Source organism: Achroia grisella, unplaced genomic scaffold (assembly GCF_030625045.1).
Source record: "Achroia grisella isolate CSIRO2021 unplaced genomic scaffold, CSIRO_AGI_Agris_v1 utg640, whole genome shotgun sequence".
Lineage (NCBI taxonomy): Eukaryota > Metazoa > Arthropoda > Insecta > Lepidoptera > Pyralidae > Achroia > Achroia grisella.
In genome coordinates, this window is record NW_026712977.1 from 6643461 (window position 1) to 6658936 (window position 15476).

At 29.3% G+C, this 15476-nt stretch overlaps 1 protein-coding gene across 2 annotated transcripts; it reads right to left on the reverse strand.

The window, feature by feature from the left end:
• Nucleotides 1–620: 620 nt before the first annotated feature.
• LOC131849214 (uncharacterized) lies at nucleotides 621–12155 on the reverse strand. 2 transcript variants are annotated; one of them, XM_059199232.1, is made up of 11 exons: nucleotides 11340–12155; nucleotides 7922–8050; nucleotides 6448–6580; nucleotides 5832–5994; nucleotides 5536–5645; nucleotides 4733–5460; nucleotides 4472–4616; nucleotides 3611–3774; nucleotides 3048–3172; nucleotides 2165–2368; nucleotides 621–1735 (listed from the first exon to the last, which is right to left on the reverse strand). In XM_059199232.1, the coding sequence occupies exons 1-11, from the start codon at nucleotides 11742–11744 to the stop codon at nucleotides 1663–1665; spliced, it is 2379 nt and encodes a 792-aa protein (XP_059055215.1). In that variant the 5' UTR covers nucleotides 11745–12155; the 3' UTR covers nucleotides 621–1662. The 2 variants fall into 2 exon arrangements, with proteins under 2 accessions (XP_059055215.1, XP_059055214.1); XM_059199231.1 differs by having other exon boundaries at nucleotides 3611–3813.
• Nucleotides 12156–15476: the final 3321 nt, after the last annotated feature.

The window sequence follows — 15476 nt, forward strand, 5'->3', positions numbered from 1 at the left end:
TGTTTGCGACCTGAAACAACTGGTTTAAACAACACTATTTACACGTTGCTTAGTACAGAAGCAACTTCAACTGTTCCAATTTCAACAAGTCAAAATACACTGATTATACGGCACTTTGTGAATAAGCAATACTTTTATAAAGTCACATTGAAAGTGACAAGTACAAAATGGCGGTAATAACGTTGTCATTAAAAAATCCTAAATTAATTAAATCCTACTGCGTGTACAAATGTTAATTATCAATATCTACAATTTCAACAGGTATCTTAACTCATTACATGAGAAGATTCATCTTAAAAGTAGTCACTGGATACCTTAGTTTTATTTAGTTGAATTGTAGCAACAATAGAATCAGGTTGTTAAAATATTTGCAACACATTCGCTTGTAAAATTGGTCCAAATTTCATCTGTTTTCGATGTACACGCGTAATAAACGCAAATAGTGAAATAATATAAAATAAGCGTGCGCTTATTTTTTATTTTGACCGCCGCGTGGCGCCAACCCATAGACAGCGCGCTGATTTAAAAATGTAAAAGGGCAGAAAAGCAACTATGTCCATCACAGTTTATTTAAATTTAAGTGTATTGAAAAACGTCGTATGATATTCATACTCATTATAGCCATCATAACGCACTTATATTGTAATATACTATTAACATACACAACGGTGCGGTGCCACATCATATGCAAAGACTAGAATAGAACTACAGAATACAACGGTTTAAAAAATTGTATTTAATGTTAACTTTACACACGACACGACGATGCAGCGCTGTACCGTTTTGTGAATAACAGTCTAAGAAACAGTAAGACATAATAATTTGTGGTCATACATGATTTATAGCTTATGGACATGAAATAAAAAATTAGAACGTAAGAAGATAAAGCCAGGAAAATACATTTATTTGGAGGTAATTTAATAAAATCGATTCTATCTTCTAAATTGATTCTTTGGTGCCGACATTAAAAAGTACTTATTTTCATAGGAAGATTAAGAGGATTTCTTGTGCTTTTAGAACTGCGTCGACTGTTGTCAATAAGTAAATTACGTCTATGAACCTTACATCATAATACCGACATTTTTAATATTATTTATTATATTAATTAGTCCTACATGTCACATTGGAATATTATACAATTATTTTTGGAGGATTACATAATTATATTATCTGGCCCTCGGACATTCATACTTTTTCTAACTATTCTAACATGAATGCAGAAAAAACAACAAATGTTATATATCCTTAATAATTTCCTATTACACTGTTTCGATATTTACAATTTTCAGTCGATCATAAATGTTATAATAATAATTAAAAATATTTACAGTAAACAAACAAGTATCATAAACAAAAAATTTAGAGAGCACACACAGACGCTAAATATCTCTTCGTCTGGCGGAATAAGAGAAGTACTTCCGGTCAAATAAAAGTCAAAATCATATTATAGAATCTACAGAAACGACACTAATAATATTTACAGCGTCATTCACATTTGAACTCACAAGCACTTCATTTATTTTAATCTCGACGTCAAACAAAGGATTGTCCACGACTATAAAGGATAATACTCAGAACAATAACGTACACTTAGTTTAGAAATACACAGGTTTTTTATCTTTGACCGTTTAAGAAATTTAACTCACTTTAGTATCAAACACCTTAATGCAGTGTTTTCGATCTTTTAGACCTCTTCAATGCTTTGGAAATCCTCACCCATGGTAACATGAAATCCCTGAAAAATAAAAAAATAGACGTATCTCTTCATGGTACAACAGTTTCTTGATCTTGTATTATTATTTTAATCACTTATACTATACTATATAAGTAACTCATTAAAAGAACTGAAAATGAAGTTTAAGCAACTTCCTTTTTCCAACATGCTTTTATATCTAGTTACATTTTTAATTATCACCTCACAATATCAATACTGCTGGTATATAATCAACATTATCTATCTATGCTTATGTTAAATTAAATAATATATTTAGTACTCGAAAAGCATCTGGACAGAGTACTGCAAAAAACATGTTTCATCAGACAGAGAATTTGTATACTTTGTGTATAATATTATGATAGACTGAAGATGACAGCAATATTAAATCAATATAGTGATAGTATTTTAATGTGTACATATTTAAAAGACCAAATAAGAAATACTAACGAGTCGGGAAGGGCCGGGACAATTTCTCCAAAAGCCATCACGGGTAGCGTATCAGTGATTTCTATAAACCGTACGTCGCGCTGGGGTTGCGGCCATACTGTGAAAACAGAAGGCTGGTGGTGAGACGATGAGCCCCATGTATCCCTTTGACGCTGTCGAAGGCGCTCTACGTGTCTTTGCTCCCGAATTCGGCGCATGTGCCACCTGCAAACGTAACGACAAAAGTAACAGTATGTTACTTAAATAAAAAAAAAAGCATCGTTTAACACACCTGTATAAAATGTAAGGTATATCTTTAATGTGAAACTAAAATTGCGATTTCGATAAATGTTAAGTATAAAAAAATAACGATTTTTATAAAATGTTTCTTCGGATTTCTTTTTATACTAATTACAATTTTCCTGTAGCAGGATAAACTAGTCTAATTTGAATTTATTTTGCTAACTGAGTCTTAACCTCTTTTAAAACTATTATGTTACAATATAATAAAATCGGCAATAAATGTAAAAGAAGCATTTTTACTTTTACATAATATATATTCAAATATCCATAACTTTGCATTCGGTAATTAATGTGCATGAAATATTTTCTATCACATATATTAGTTTTTCCCGAAATACGACAAGAAGAATTCTCTTAAACGATTTAATCCATTATATGTGCCTTTTGCACTACATATTTCGCAAATCTGTTTAATAAATAAAGCTATTTTATCATTCTCTACAATATTATTATTATTATATATATAAATATATATATATATATATAATACATAATATTATAATATGAATCTATTTCTTTATATATTACTGAGTACACTTTGTTCTAACTAGCATTGTGATCAAATGAAAACCTAATCTAAAATAAATATTAAAAGTATTACCTTAATTGTCGCCTTTCTTCAGCTTCTAATTTTTGATGACGTTTTTCAAACACCTTGTCATCTAAATTTTCTGTACCTTCGAGTGTATAACAACTGGTGTAAGGTTTTTCCCGCCACCGTGGAACCTGGTTATAACACAAACAATAATAACCACTCACGAATCATGATGCTTTTGGTAATTTTGTATCTATACTTGTTTTAATTATTCTGCAGGTGGGAATCTAAAATCGGCTGCAATTTTAAATATTCTTGTATGTTTTACTCTACATGTTCACCAATTGTATCAATAATTATTTTCCTTAATGAAAAGTTTCTCTATATATCCCATGTCATAAATAATATTATATATTGAAATATATTTATCAGTAAAAATAGCTATGCCCGCGGTTTCACCCGCATGAAATTTATAGCCTATGTGTTATTCTGGTGTGTAAGTTATATTACTGTAAAGTTTCATCAAAATCTATTAAGTAGTTTTTGAGTGAAAGAGTACATAATAATCCATACTGACAAACTTTCGCATCTTTATAATATTAGTAAGATTATTATTATAATAGACCTACCTCAACTGTTGATACTTTGTTATCGGAAGGCGAATCTATGTCTTCTAATTTTATGTGTGGGTCAAGCCGATAATACCATGACAAATCGGGATCACCCACTAGCGTATGATAAGGCTTATTAGTCACCATTCCAGGTAATGGCGACTTCTTACCACGACAAGCAGCTGAAAGATGTTTATAGCAAAGATCATTTTGGGAGTCATCTGTTAAATAAGCAAAAATTTATATTAAATATAAGAAATAAAAAATTATGAAATTCATGGTTATTTTTGGTACGATATGTATATGTAATGAATGAACTTCCACTAAAGTAATTCTATTATAGAAATAATTCGTATTTACTTTATATTTCTTAGGTTGAAAGCACTTCAAATTAATGGTAAATTTGAAATTAGTCTGTAATAGAAATCTAAATATATTTTGATTTAATTCAATAATATAATATTGGTGTGTAAAAAAGTTTGGATTAAAAATTGTTAGTGTAGGTCAAGTTTAAGTGTCCAAGATCTTAGTCTAAGTCATGCTTACTAAAATCACCAGGCAATCCTTGTCACAGAACTCCTCAAAATGGTTGAACACAATGATAAATGTGCTACTATAGACTTACCTTGGTCTTTAATTTTTATTTTATTTTATATGTCCAAAGTTGACAAATATAATTTAGTTCTTTTTTAAGTCTTTGAATTTATGACTGTATTACAGAGAGTACAGTAGAGTCATAAATAAAAATTAGAAATCGGCTGATCATGACAAAGTTCCGTAATTTGAATCTGATTTTTACATACATTATACATTTTTATTACAAATTCGAAAATGAACTACTGTGAACAACAATAAATTAAAGTTTTAAAAAACCGTTACCTTTTCCTTTAATTAATTTAGGTTTAGCAGGAATTTCTTTTTGACTGTTTTCACGTTTAATGTTTTTCACCAGCCCAGTAGTGGAAAGTGCTCGTTTTCTACCACGTTTACTATCGTTCATTCCCTTATTTTCCAGACAGTCATCCTGGAACATATAACGTGCCTTTTAATTTTTTGAGACAGAGATATTAATGGAATTATACATAAGTACTTATATATAAGAACCAAGTATATACCAGAAGCAAAGTTAAAGATACTTACGCCCGCAATATTAGTTCCTATTAAACTAGCTGTTTGAGTTACACTTTTCTTAGACTTATCGCCTGCGCTCTTGTCGACTGCTGAGTATTGTACAGTATTTAAACCATCTATAGGAAACGCAGGCGTGAAGAACTCTTGTAATTCTACTTCCCCAAAATTTGGCAAAATTTGAGACGCTAAATTATCTGCATTCTCTCCATAGGAAAAATCACATAAACTTTTTTCATTTCTTGGTTTCTTTGAATACACATCCCAGTCTACCCGCGGCTCTCTTTTTACAATTTTTAAATCTGGTTTATCCACCGCCAAACTCTTCGTTAAACTCTTCGGTGTTTCCTTTTTTATTGTATCCTTTTGGCTCACATAGGGGTCCAAAAAATTAAATCTATCAATCTTCATTTTATTTATCCCTTTACTGTTCCCATCATTTGGATTTGAATCATAAATGCGTCGAGATGGAGTCGTGTTATCCCCCTTGGGGTCTGAATATATTTTCCTATGATTTGACTTCTGTAACATTAACTTAGGTATAGGAGATTGCTCTCTCATATCAGCTTCACCCAGTAAATAAGGATCTTCCCCTGTGGGAGTGGTATCTATTAACTGAAGTCTGTCTGAAAGGGATCCAGTGAACTGTGTAGTCTTCTTTGGAATAGTTGGTTTACTCTTACCATATGTATTGATCATTTTTGACTTTTTATTTAAACTGAATTCGTCGTCTGTTTTACCTATAATATAAACGTCATATATAGTATATAAATTCACTTCATTTATACAAATATAAAGCATAAAGAAAATCTCACTATTATCCGGCGTTTCTGTCTTTGCTGGAGTTCTTGACATTCGACTCAAACAACCTATACCGGAAGGCCGTCTTCTGTTCCTTTGTATCCTCTGAATAACAGGATTGCCACTGAAAGTACAAGAATAAAAATGTAATATGTGGATCTATAACATTAAAATAGCAGAGACCATAAGTACAGAATTGTTGAGAGAGGTAAATACATCTGAACTTGCGTAAATTTAATATTTATATTTGTCCAATAGTATAACAAATGATAGTAATAATATAACAAAATAATACTATTATTATTATTACCTGGTTGAAGTAACAGTGTACATAGGCTCTGGACGAGTTTCAGTCTTAATTTCCTTTTCTACGGGCGTACGTTTACTTTCAATCATTGTGAAATTGTCAGACTTTAACTTATTGTCCAAAATAGATGGGACACTTAAGTCATGCGGTAAGAAACTTGGTACTTCTACAAAATAGAATTAAAATACTTATACATATCCTCAAATTTTACTAATATGAATTAATTCATTATTCATATACCTATTTGTATTTGAATATGGACTATTCAATTGATTATATTTTTTCTGCACGTCTGTATATGATAACATTTGTGTATGGAAATTTTCTTATAAAATTCTCTGCAGATGTTGTATAAAATGGATAAGTCTAAGAATAACTTAATCAAACATTAAAGTTATTATTAAAAAAGGGGTGCCCGCAAATTCGTCCGTGTGTACATAAGTAGATGGTATATGTATAATAATGTATTATTAAAAGATTTCCTTAGCCTACACATTGACCCACAGTTAACAAAGTATTATTGTAAAATTTCATCCCAATTCCTTAAAACAGATAAGTCATGTCTCATAGCGATTTTATAGTTTTTATTATATGTAAATGATAATAAATTAAGATATACCTGTTTCTGTAGTTTTAGGAACCGTACATTTATCTTGACCAAATGGTTTAGACTTATTAACGTCACTTTCAAATAAAAATGTATTTGCTCTATTATCAGGCAACAGAAGATCGGGAAAACTATTTAACATTATCTGAAAATAAAATTATTAATGTTGGTTACATTTCGAATAATATTAATTGTACACTCTTGTACACAATTGAGTCGCAAATCGAACAGGTAAAAAAGCAAGTCAATTTTCTAACCATAATTTAATGATACCCAATGAAAATCCTAATAATGCCTACAGTGGAATTTATATTTTCTATAAGCAAGCTATAAGTTTTATAACTGTGGAATGCCATAGTATGGCATATATCTGATAGATAATAGGATGACTATATTCATTCAGAGAAAAAAAAGAAGCAGTAAAATGCTTACGTAAACTAAAATTACAGTCAACATTATTTTCTAAAATCATAGTAAAAAACACATTTTGCTATACAGCGACAGATTCTTGTTTCAGATTGTTGTGTATAGTACACAACAATCTGAAACAAGAAGCGCTCAAAATTTCACGGAACAGGTAAGAAATAAAAATCAAAAATTTTTTTATTTATTTAGTGTCTACATATCATACACATATGTCATTTAATAAATGACTATATAGTTTCATAAAGCCATCTTTACTCAAGCTAAACAGCTCTGTATCTCTATATATGGAAGATAATCATAGAAGAATATTATTTTTACAGTAATTAGCGCTCTAAAATGGAACCTTGACTATTGGAGTATGTCGAATACAACGTGCAGGAGTGCACAGGTAGGTGGCAAGCAATTCAGAACAAGCCAGACGATTTTGCACAATATAATTTAGTAATCTCATGTCCAGTACCTAACACCTTTCATTTAAAGTAAAAAGATCAGAAAGTCTGTTGTAGTTTACTATTAAAATTACTATGAATATTAATAGTAAATCTAAAACAGACTTTCTGAATTTATAGTTGTATAATAAACTTCTAATATACATATATGATTTACGTGTAAAAGCAAAGTATACTATTTTATATCAAATCAAGCTTTTACCTATGCGCATATGCTGGGATTTAATCAGTACTTATATAATCAAAATGTACTGTCATAAACAATTGTGTCGAATAGAACATGAATAGAACATAAACACGGGCATCATCAACTCTGTCAATAATATTTCTGTTAAAATAATATGGATATAAATTAGGAGTTCTATGGGTATTCATATTTGACCCTAATAAATTAGTGCTGGTTGGTGCTTTGTATTCACACATCTCGACTTGTAAATGTGAACTTACAAGGATTATTTAAAAGAGCAACACACAAGTTTTTTGCTTATTCTTCTTGTGATGAGACAGATTTCCGAATGAGCGGCAGATAAAAAAAAATGTTATGACTATTCAAAAGTGCTTAATATCAAATCTCATGAAGTTGTTTACAATAAAAATATAAAGAAGAATACCTGAGAACTTGACCCTGGTTCTGTCTTGACAACAGTGGATGTAACATTTGGTGGTGGTACAGGCAGTAGAGGAGCAGGATTTATGCTATGTTTGTGGGTCAGTAGTCTTCTATTTACTCTAGCTTTGAGCTGTAATAAAGTGTTATTCAAAATATTAACAAAAAATATATTATTATTCAAAATTGTTTGACCTAAGTCAAACTATCCTATCCTATGATATGGATATGTCAGAATGTTGTAGTTTGTCTCTGGATTAGTCTACCTACTCTAAATAAATTTAAACTTGCATATAATTTTTTGAGATTTGTGTATTATTTTAAAAAAATCTTGTCTAAATTACAGCAACGTTATTTAGACATAGTCTACCTGAATAAAAAAACAGCATTGATTAGTAACACAACACTTCTATAAAACTAATATATGTAAGATAATATAATACAGAATATTTAAGAACATTCAAATGAAATAACAATAAAAGGTACTTACAATAAAAGAAACATAAATATTTAATTTGGTTAATAAACTATGATTAAAAAGATGTGACTTTGGTTAGGATATTGAAGTAATATAGTCTATATTTCCATTTACCTTACATAGGTATTGCATATGTACAAATCTTAATTCCCAATAGATTGATAAACATTAATATGTCCATTTATCTATTAGGTACTATTATAGTCACAAAACAATCTAATAGAGCACAGAATAAAATAGAGGTATTTGGTTAATTGTTGTTTAATAATATTGGTTAGGTCATATTTTTAGTCCATATTTAATAATTAGCAAACTATTAATGTATGTTGTATGGCTGCAAAGCCATAAGCTAAGCGCTAAGGGCAATGAATTTTGTATGGCAGCAAGAGACGCTAAAAGAATCAATTATATTAATTTATTTTTATTAAAGTGATTACAAAATAGCAGAATTGGTTAATTTCCTAGTTACGCACAGCTTATGGTTTAGTTTTGAATCAAGGTACTCTCTGAATACATACTTAATTACTAATTAATTGATTGTATCAAGTGTAAAGTCATTAATTAAACAATTCAAATCCTCTATATTGTTATAGTTGGAAATATTTTAAGGGTTTTTGTTAATAGTTTAGATTTCGTGTTTTAATACTTATATTAGATTTTGACTCAAAATTGTGAGTCCTCACATTCCTTTACACTGAATGTCATACTTTGCCGGTTCCCTCCCAACTGTCAATGTAGGACATAATTTATTAAAAGATCATAAAACATAAAAGTAATTAGGTGGTCACAAGTGGCTATCCTCCAATATAAAAAAAACTAATTTCCCACTTTATAATTACCCAATGTCTTCTATAATTGGGTACATAGTGATTTTAATCACAATGATCCTAAAATTTACATTGTGTGAACTACAACTTAAATATTTCCTTTTTATTCTCATATATTAATTGATTTTTAAATAATTACTATATATACACTCACATAAATTGTTGTTAGAATTATTCAAATATTATAATTTACTATATTTATTTTGAGACATATCTATTAATCGCTAAGCATCATAGTTGTTTTTATATATAAAACTAGCTGACCCGGCAAACAGTGCTTTGCTATATTAATTATTTTTATACAGGGACATCCTATAAGGTAAGGTAAAAATCAATAAATGATTTTGATAATGATGCAAAAATTTTATGTTGAATAATTTGTTTCTTTATTTATTATAATTTTGCTTAAGATTTTTATCCTAATCATAGTCATAACATTATAAATAAAGCATTATTGTAAGTGTTATTATCACAATAACAAGAAAATTATTTAGTACCATCTTGTTCCTACTACAATTATATATTAATTATTTTGAAAAATCTAACTGTAATCATATATTGATCACAGTTAGATTTTGCAAAATAATTAATATATTACATATATAAATAATTTATGATAATTAATATATATACATACATATATATTATTTTAAGTGATATACTGTATACTTCTAATAATTGAAGTAATTATAGACTCTAATTTTACATAAAATGATAACATAGAAGGTCGCAAGCCAAATGAAATAAATAAAGCAAAAATTTAAAAATCTTAAAACAAATAAAATGAGGTTATGTTATATAAAAACAATATCTATACACACCATTGTTTCATATATCTACAATATTATGTAATATTTGCTTTATTATACAGTATTCCAACATACACATAATATCACAAAATAAACATGATTAAAATTATGACACTGCAATAGTGTATGTTGTAGTAGCACATAATAGTAATCGCACAGTTCAATACTTTAGATATAAACAATATACAATGTCTAGAATAACCTTGCACTAATTTATAATATAATGTATTGATATACTATCGCTATATATACATATATATATAAATTAATTGCTGTTTCTTAACCAAGTTAGGACTCAAAAGCTGTTTACTGATTTTAAATTTAATCTGTCTCCACTAAATTATTTAAGTATCACTGTTTAGTTCTTTAATTTATTTTCAAACACATTAATTATGACAATAATGGAATATTAAATAATAAGCAGACTCATTCAAGATTCAAGGACAATATGGCAACCACTTGGGTAAATAGGATTAAATCAAGAAAAAAAAAGTAGGAACAGGAAAGAAAGAAAATAATCAAAATGGAAGTTAAGAAAATAGAATATGTAGATGATTCCATTCATTTACATGTTCTATTACCAAGAGGCAAAGGGATAGAAAGGATAGGCATAAAGTAATGAAAAAATTAAATGTAATAAAAACAAATAAACATGGCAATTTACAGTTTTACTAAAAATTTAATAGATGGTATTAGTGGTAGACCCATCAGGCGATATAAAAAACTGCAACGATATTTACTTTGTAGTGATGATGATATGCTAAAAGGTCGCAGTAGGAGTTTCATAAAGGTTTTAGGTAATAAAACATATTACAGGTGAAAGTTCCACAAGTCATCCAGTCTTATATAAAAACAAAATATATCCTTAGCATGGTGCCGTTATAACAGATCAATTAAGATATTCATAACACATCATATATTTTTAAACCTATATTTATAAAGCATTATTCTAATAAAAACTTTATCTATTTTAAAACCTATGCTATAACTGGTATGCCTTTCAGCGGCAACATTCAACATTTTGAATATAACTTATCCATAAATACCAACAATGAATGAAATAATACCACTATAAAAGTATTTTAAGAAATACTCTCACAGACACAAAACAGTTATACTACAATACATTTGGCTTTGAATTCCTTTCCAGTTTGAATTACATTTGATGTTCAATGCTGAAATTTATTTGTGTTATATTAATAGGTTATTTGTTACATTGTTTAATGTATTAAATAACAATACTAGCACAACAGATTATATAGTATGTGTAGTACATTTTTTATGGAAGGTATATTACAAAAAACTTACTGTATCATTTTCTTGTTTTAAAAGCTGAAGGAACTTGTCCCTGTTGGTAATTACATCGTTTTGTTGTTGTATAAGGTCTAGATGAAAAACAAGCAATTCCCTTAGTCTCTTGTTTTCTTTCTCTACAGCAGCCAACTTCTCTGTGAGAGAACTAGGGTCTGGATTTGTATTAACTGTCACGTCCTTTTCTTCAGGAACGACACAGTGAGTAGAAATCTCCACCTCCTTTTCGAGTTGAAGGGATTGCCTTCTTTCTGAACCTTCGGAATGGCATGCATATAAATGATCAAAGGGAAATGTCAGTAGGCTATCTTTTGTGTCCAATGGATTTAATGTCGTTAAATCTGCCGTAGAGCCGCAAAAATTCACCAAATTCGTTTCATTTACACTACTGCGACTGTTCATTTTTATAGGAAGCCAATAGTAAGTCACCTATGACGAGCCTGCCGGCTGTCAAAAATTAACTAACCGACACTACACTATTGTTCGTTTCATTACAGTCTGTGTCGTTATATATAAAATGTAAAATTACAAAGTTAAAGTACCCACTCATTCAGTTTTACATTGTCAAAACAGCTACAAATCTACGTACTTTAATAAAGTGACATATCTTTCACGCACATGCAAAACGATAAAAGACGCATATCTATGCAATCGTTAGAATTATGCGTGATAAATCTACATATAACGTTAAAGCAAATCATTTGTAAGTGTAAATTAAAACGTAATATGTAAACGTACAATAAAACACATAAATAAAACCGACTTTTCGAGTAAACGTACTAAAATTTTTATGAAAATTTATCAACTGGCGTCAAGGCGTCAACCGTAGACATTTTTAACTTTTTTTACTTGTCAAATACGTAGTATCTTCTATTTAGTTTGTGCTTGTCATTGTCAAGATGTAAATTGTCAAAACTGCAACAGCAAACCATCGGCTAAGGAAATAAAGGCTGACAGCTCTACGATTATAGTACAATGTGGCCCATTATAAAATCAGACTCGAACATGCTCATACACGCATTAGTCACGCACGCCTAGTCCGATAATTACTACTGGCTCTATTATATAATAAATCAGAATTTATCGCACATTGTATTTTTTTAATAAAGTCTTCCTGACCCGTGTAATTTTAATTCATAATATTTTTTTAGTAATTTATGCAACGGATCAATTTATTTACTAGTATCATAGTTAATATCACACATCACCTTCGTGTTGTCGTCCAAGCAGCCGAAGTTAGTCAGATTTGGTAATAGATAGTGTTTAGGGTTCAAAGCGGCTCTGAAGGACTATGATTGCAATTGAAATAGAATAGATATTATATTATTTATAATTGATATTCATATAGTTTTTATAATTTTTTAGTTGTCTTTACACTTATATTCTTTCACGCAAGAGGGAATGTGAATGTAGACAAAGAGAACGGGAAAGATTGCGCGCACCGCCAGCTAGCGCATTCTTACGTTCTTCAAAGGCGCGTGCCTTAGCGCCTTAATCGATTAATTAATTGTCATTGCAATTGGGGGTCGTCTCCGACTACGGATCAAAAATATAATTTTAAAGTTATTAATAATTTATAAAACTTAATCAAGTCTGAAAAATAAAATCCGTAATAATAATATTATAAAGAAAATTTTTAAAAGTTACTATTTGACATAAATCATACGCAATAATATAATTCTGATGATGACAATACTTAAATGCAATCCCTTACGATCTACGGTCCCTTACGGTCTATCAGATCATAATACAGCTCAAACTCTCTCCGTACAAGTTAAAAAAATGAACAATATCCCAGAATATTGGTTCAAAACATACCGCGATTTTAGTGACGATAATATTAGTCAATTTTGCGAATGCTTGAAGAGTCTGTCATGGTCTGAGGTCTTCGAAGAAAATGACGTTAATAAAAGTTTTAATATATTTCATGAAACGTTAGTTCTATTCTCCAATCTTTGCTTCCCCACTTATAGAATAAAAGTGAGAAAGAAAAAATCCTGCACGAACTGGATAACAACAGGAATAAGAAAAGCCTGTATCAATAAGCGATATTTACGCTTCTCTTATTATAAATCACGGAATGTAACAAATAAAATAAAATACCGAAACTATACTCGTATTTTAAAGCGCTGCATAAATACTGCATTACGCTTGAGCAACGAAAAATACGTTCTAAAGTCAAAAAATAAATGTAGATCTTCATGGGATATAATAAAACGTAATATGTCAACAAATAAACCTAAACCAAGTATTGACAAACTTATAGAAAATAAACGATATATTACTAATCCCCTGGAAATTGCAAATAAGTTCAATGAATATTTTATTAAGATGACTAATTTTAAATTTAATAACAAAAGCAAAGGACAATATAATATGACACTAAATAATAATAATAATAGTATATTTCTATTTCCCGTTGACGCTTATGAAATCAATAAAATTATACATTCTTTAAATAATACACATTCTGTAGGATACGATGGCTTACCGACAAAGTTAATAAAAATAACTGCTAAAATATTGGCTCCAATACTCAGTTATATAATTAATAACTCATTTATTCAAGGAACATTTCCTGAAATCCTAAAAGTATCAGTAGTTAAGCCAATATATAAAAAAGGAGATAAATTAGTTATAGAGAACTACAGACCTATCTCACTAATACCAGTGCTGTCTAAAGTTTTTGAAAAAGCAATGCATTACAGAATCACTTGTTTCTTACAAAAAAACTGTATTTTGAAAGATGAGCAAAATGGTTTTACGAAAGGTAAGTCAACTACTTTAGCAGCTTTCAAACTTGTTACTAAAGTAATGGAATACGTGGATAAAAAAATTCCAGTAACTACTATATTCTTTGACATGAGCAAAGCTTTTGACTTTGTATCTCATACAGTATTATTGACTAAATGCGAAAAATATGGTTTAAGAGGTCAGACTCTAAAATGGTTACATAGTTACTTGGAAAATAGAATTCAGTACGTTGAGATAAATAAAATTGATAAATATAAACAAGAAAACACATACAAATCACAATCTAAATTTAACAGAGTAGGAGTACCTCAAGGTAGCATTTTGGGACCTTTACTATTTCTCATTTACATAAATGACTTACCAAATACAACAGAACATACGTGCACACTTTTTGCTGACGATATCTCAATAATAATACCAGACTGTAATAATAATTTGACAAAATATAATGATGATATAAATAATACTATTCAAAATGTTATCAATTGGTTGACATATAATAATTTAAAAGTAAATATATCAAAAACAAATGCAATACAATTTCAAAATCAACATGGCAATAGTTGCCGAAATCTAAACATTACGTGTCAGGGACAAACGATTAATGAAACAAATGCTTTAACGTTCTTAGGAATTGCTTTGGATAAAAACTGCACTTGGAAAACCCACATTGATAATCTATGTATTCAACTAAATCGTTTCTCATATGCAATATGGCGAATAGCAAAAATAGCAGGAACAAAAACCGCTATTCTAGTATACCACAGTTACGTTGCCTCTAAATTAAGATACGGTTTAGTTTTATGGGGAAATTCGGTGGAATTAAGTAGAGCTTTTCTTTCCCAGAAGAAATGTATACGAGCCATATTTGATGTTTCACCAATAACAAGTTGCAAACCGTTATTTCAAAAATTAAAACTGTTAACATTGCCATCTATGTACATTTACGAACTGTGCCTATTTGTTAAATCGCATCCTGAATTATTTAAAACATCTAATGATTTTGAGACCAAGTACACAAGGAGGCGTCCTAATAAATTATATTATCCGTTGATAAATTCAACGCTAGCAAGCTCTAATTGTTATCCAATGGCCATAAAAATATTTAACAAGTTGCCAAAGGAGTTAAAACAATTAAATAAAATCAAATTAAAAAAAGAATTGTATAATTGGTTGTTATCTAACTGCTTTTATAATATAGACGAATACCTTTCACAAATGGTGAAAAAGTGACTATTACTAATAAATAAATTAATTATAATAATATATGTAGGTAATGATGAGCAATGTATAATGACAATATTTCAATTGACAATTGTCTGTTGCATGTCAGAAATGACTAAATGTGCGAACAATATAATAATATTCAAAATACCACAT

What these genes read in the sequence shown, in the direction of transcription:
- LOC131849214 (XM_059199231.1), bottom strand. Translation starts at nt 11,744, where the DNA reads ATGAACAGTCGCAGTAGTGTAAATGAAACGAATTTGGTGAATTTTTGC. An exon ending in TAAAACAAGAAAATGATACA is followed by an intron (nt 8,051 to 11,339) that starts GTAAGTTTTTTG and finishes ACTTTATTACAG; the next exon opens with CTCAAAGCTAGAGTAAATAG. An exon ending in TACACTGTTACTTCAACCAG is followed by an intron (nt 5,646 to 5,831) that starts GTAATAATAATA and finishes TTGTACTTTCAG; the next exon opens with TGGCAATCCTGTTATTCAGA.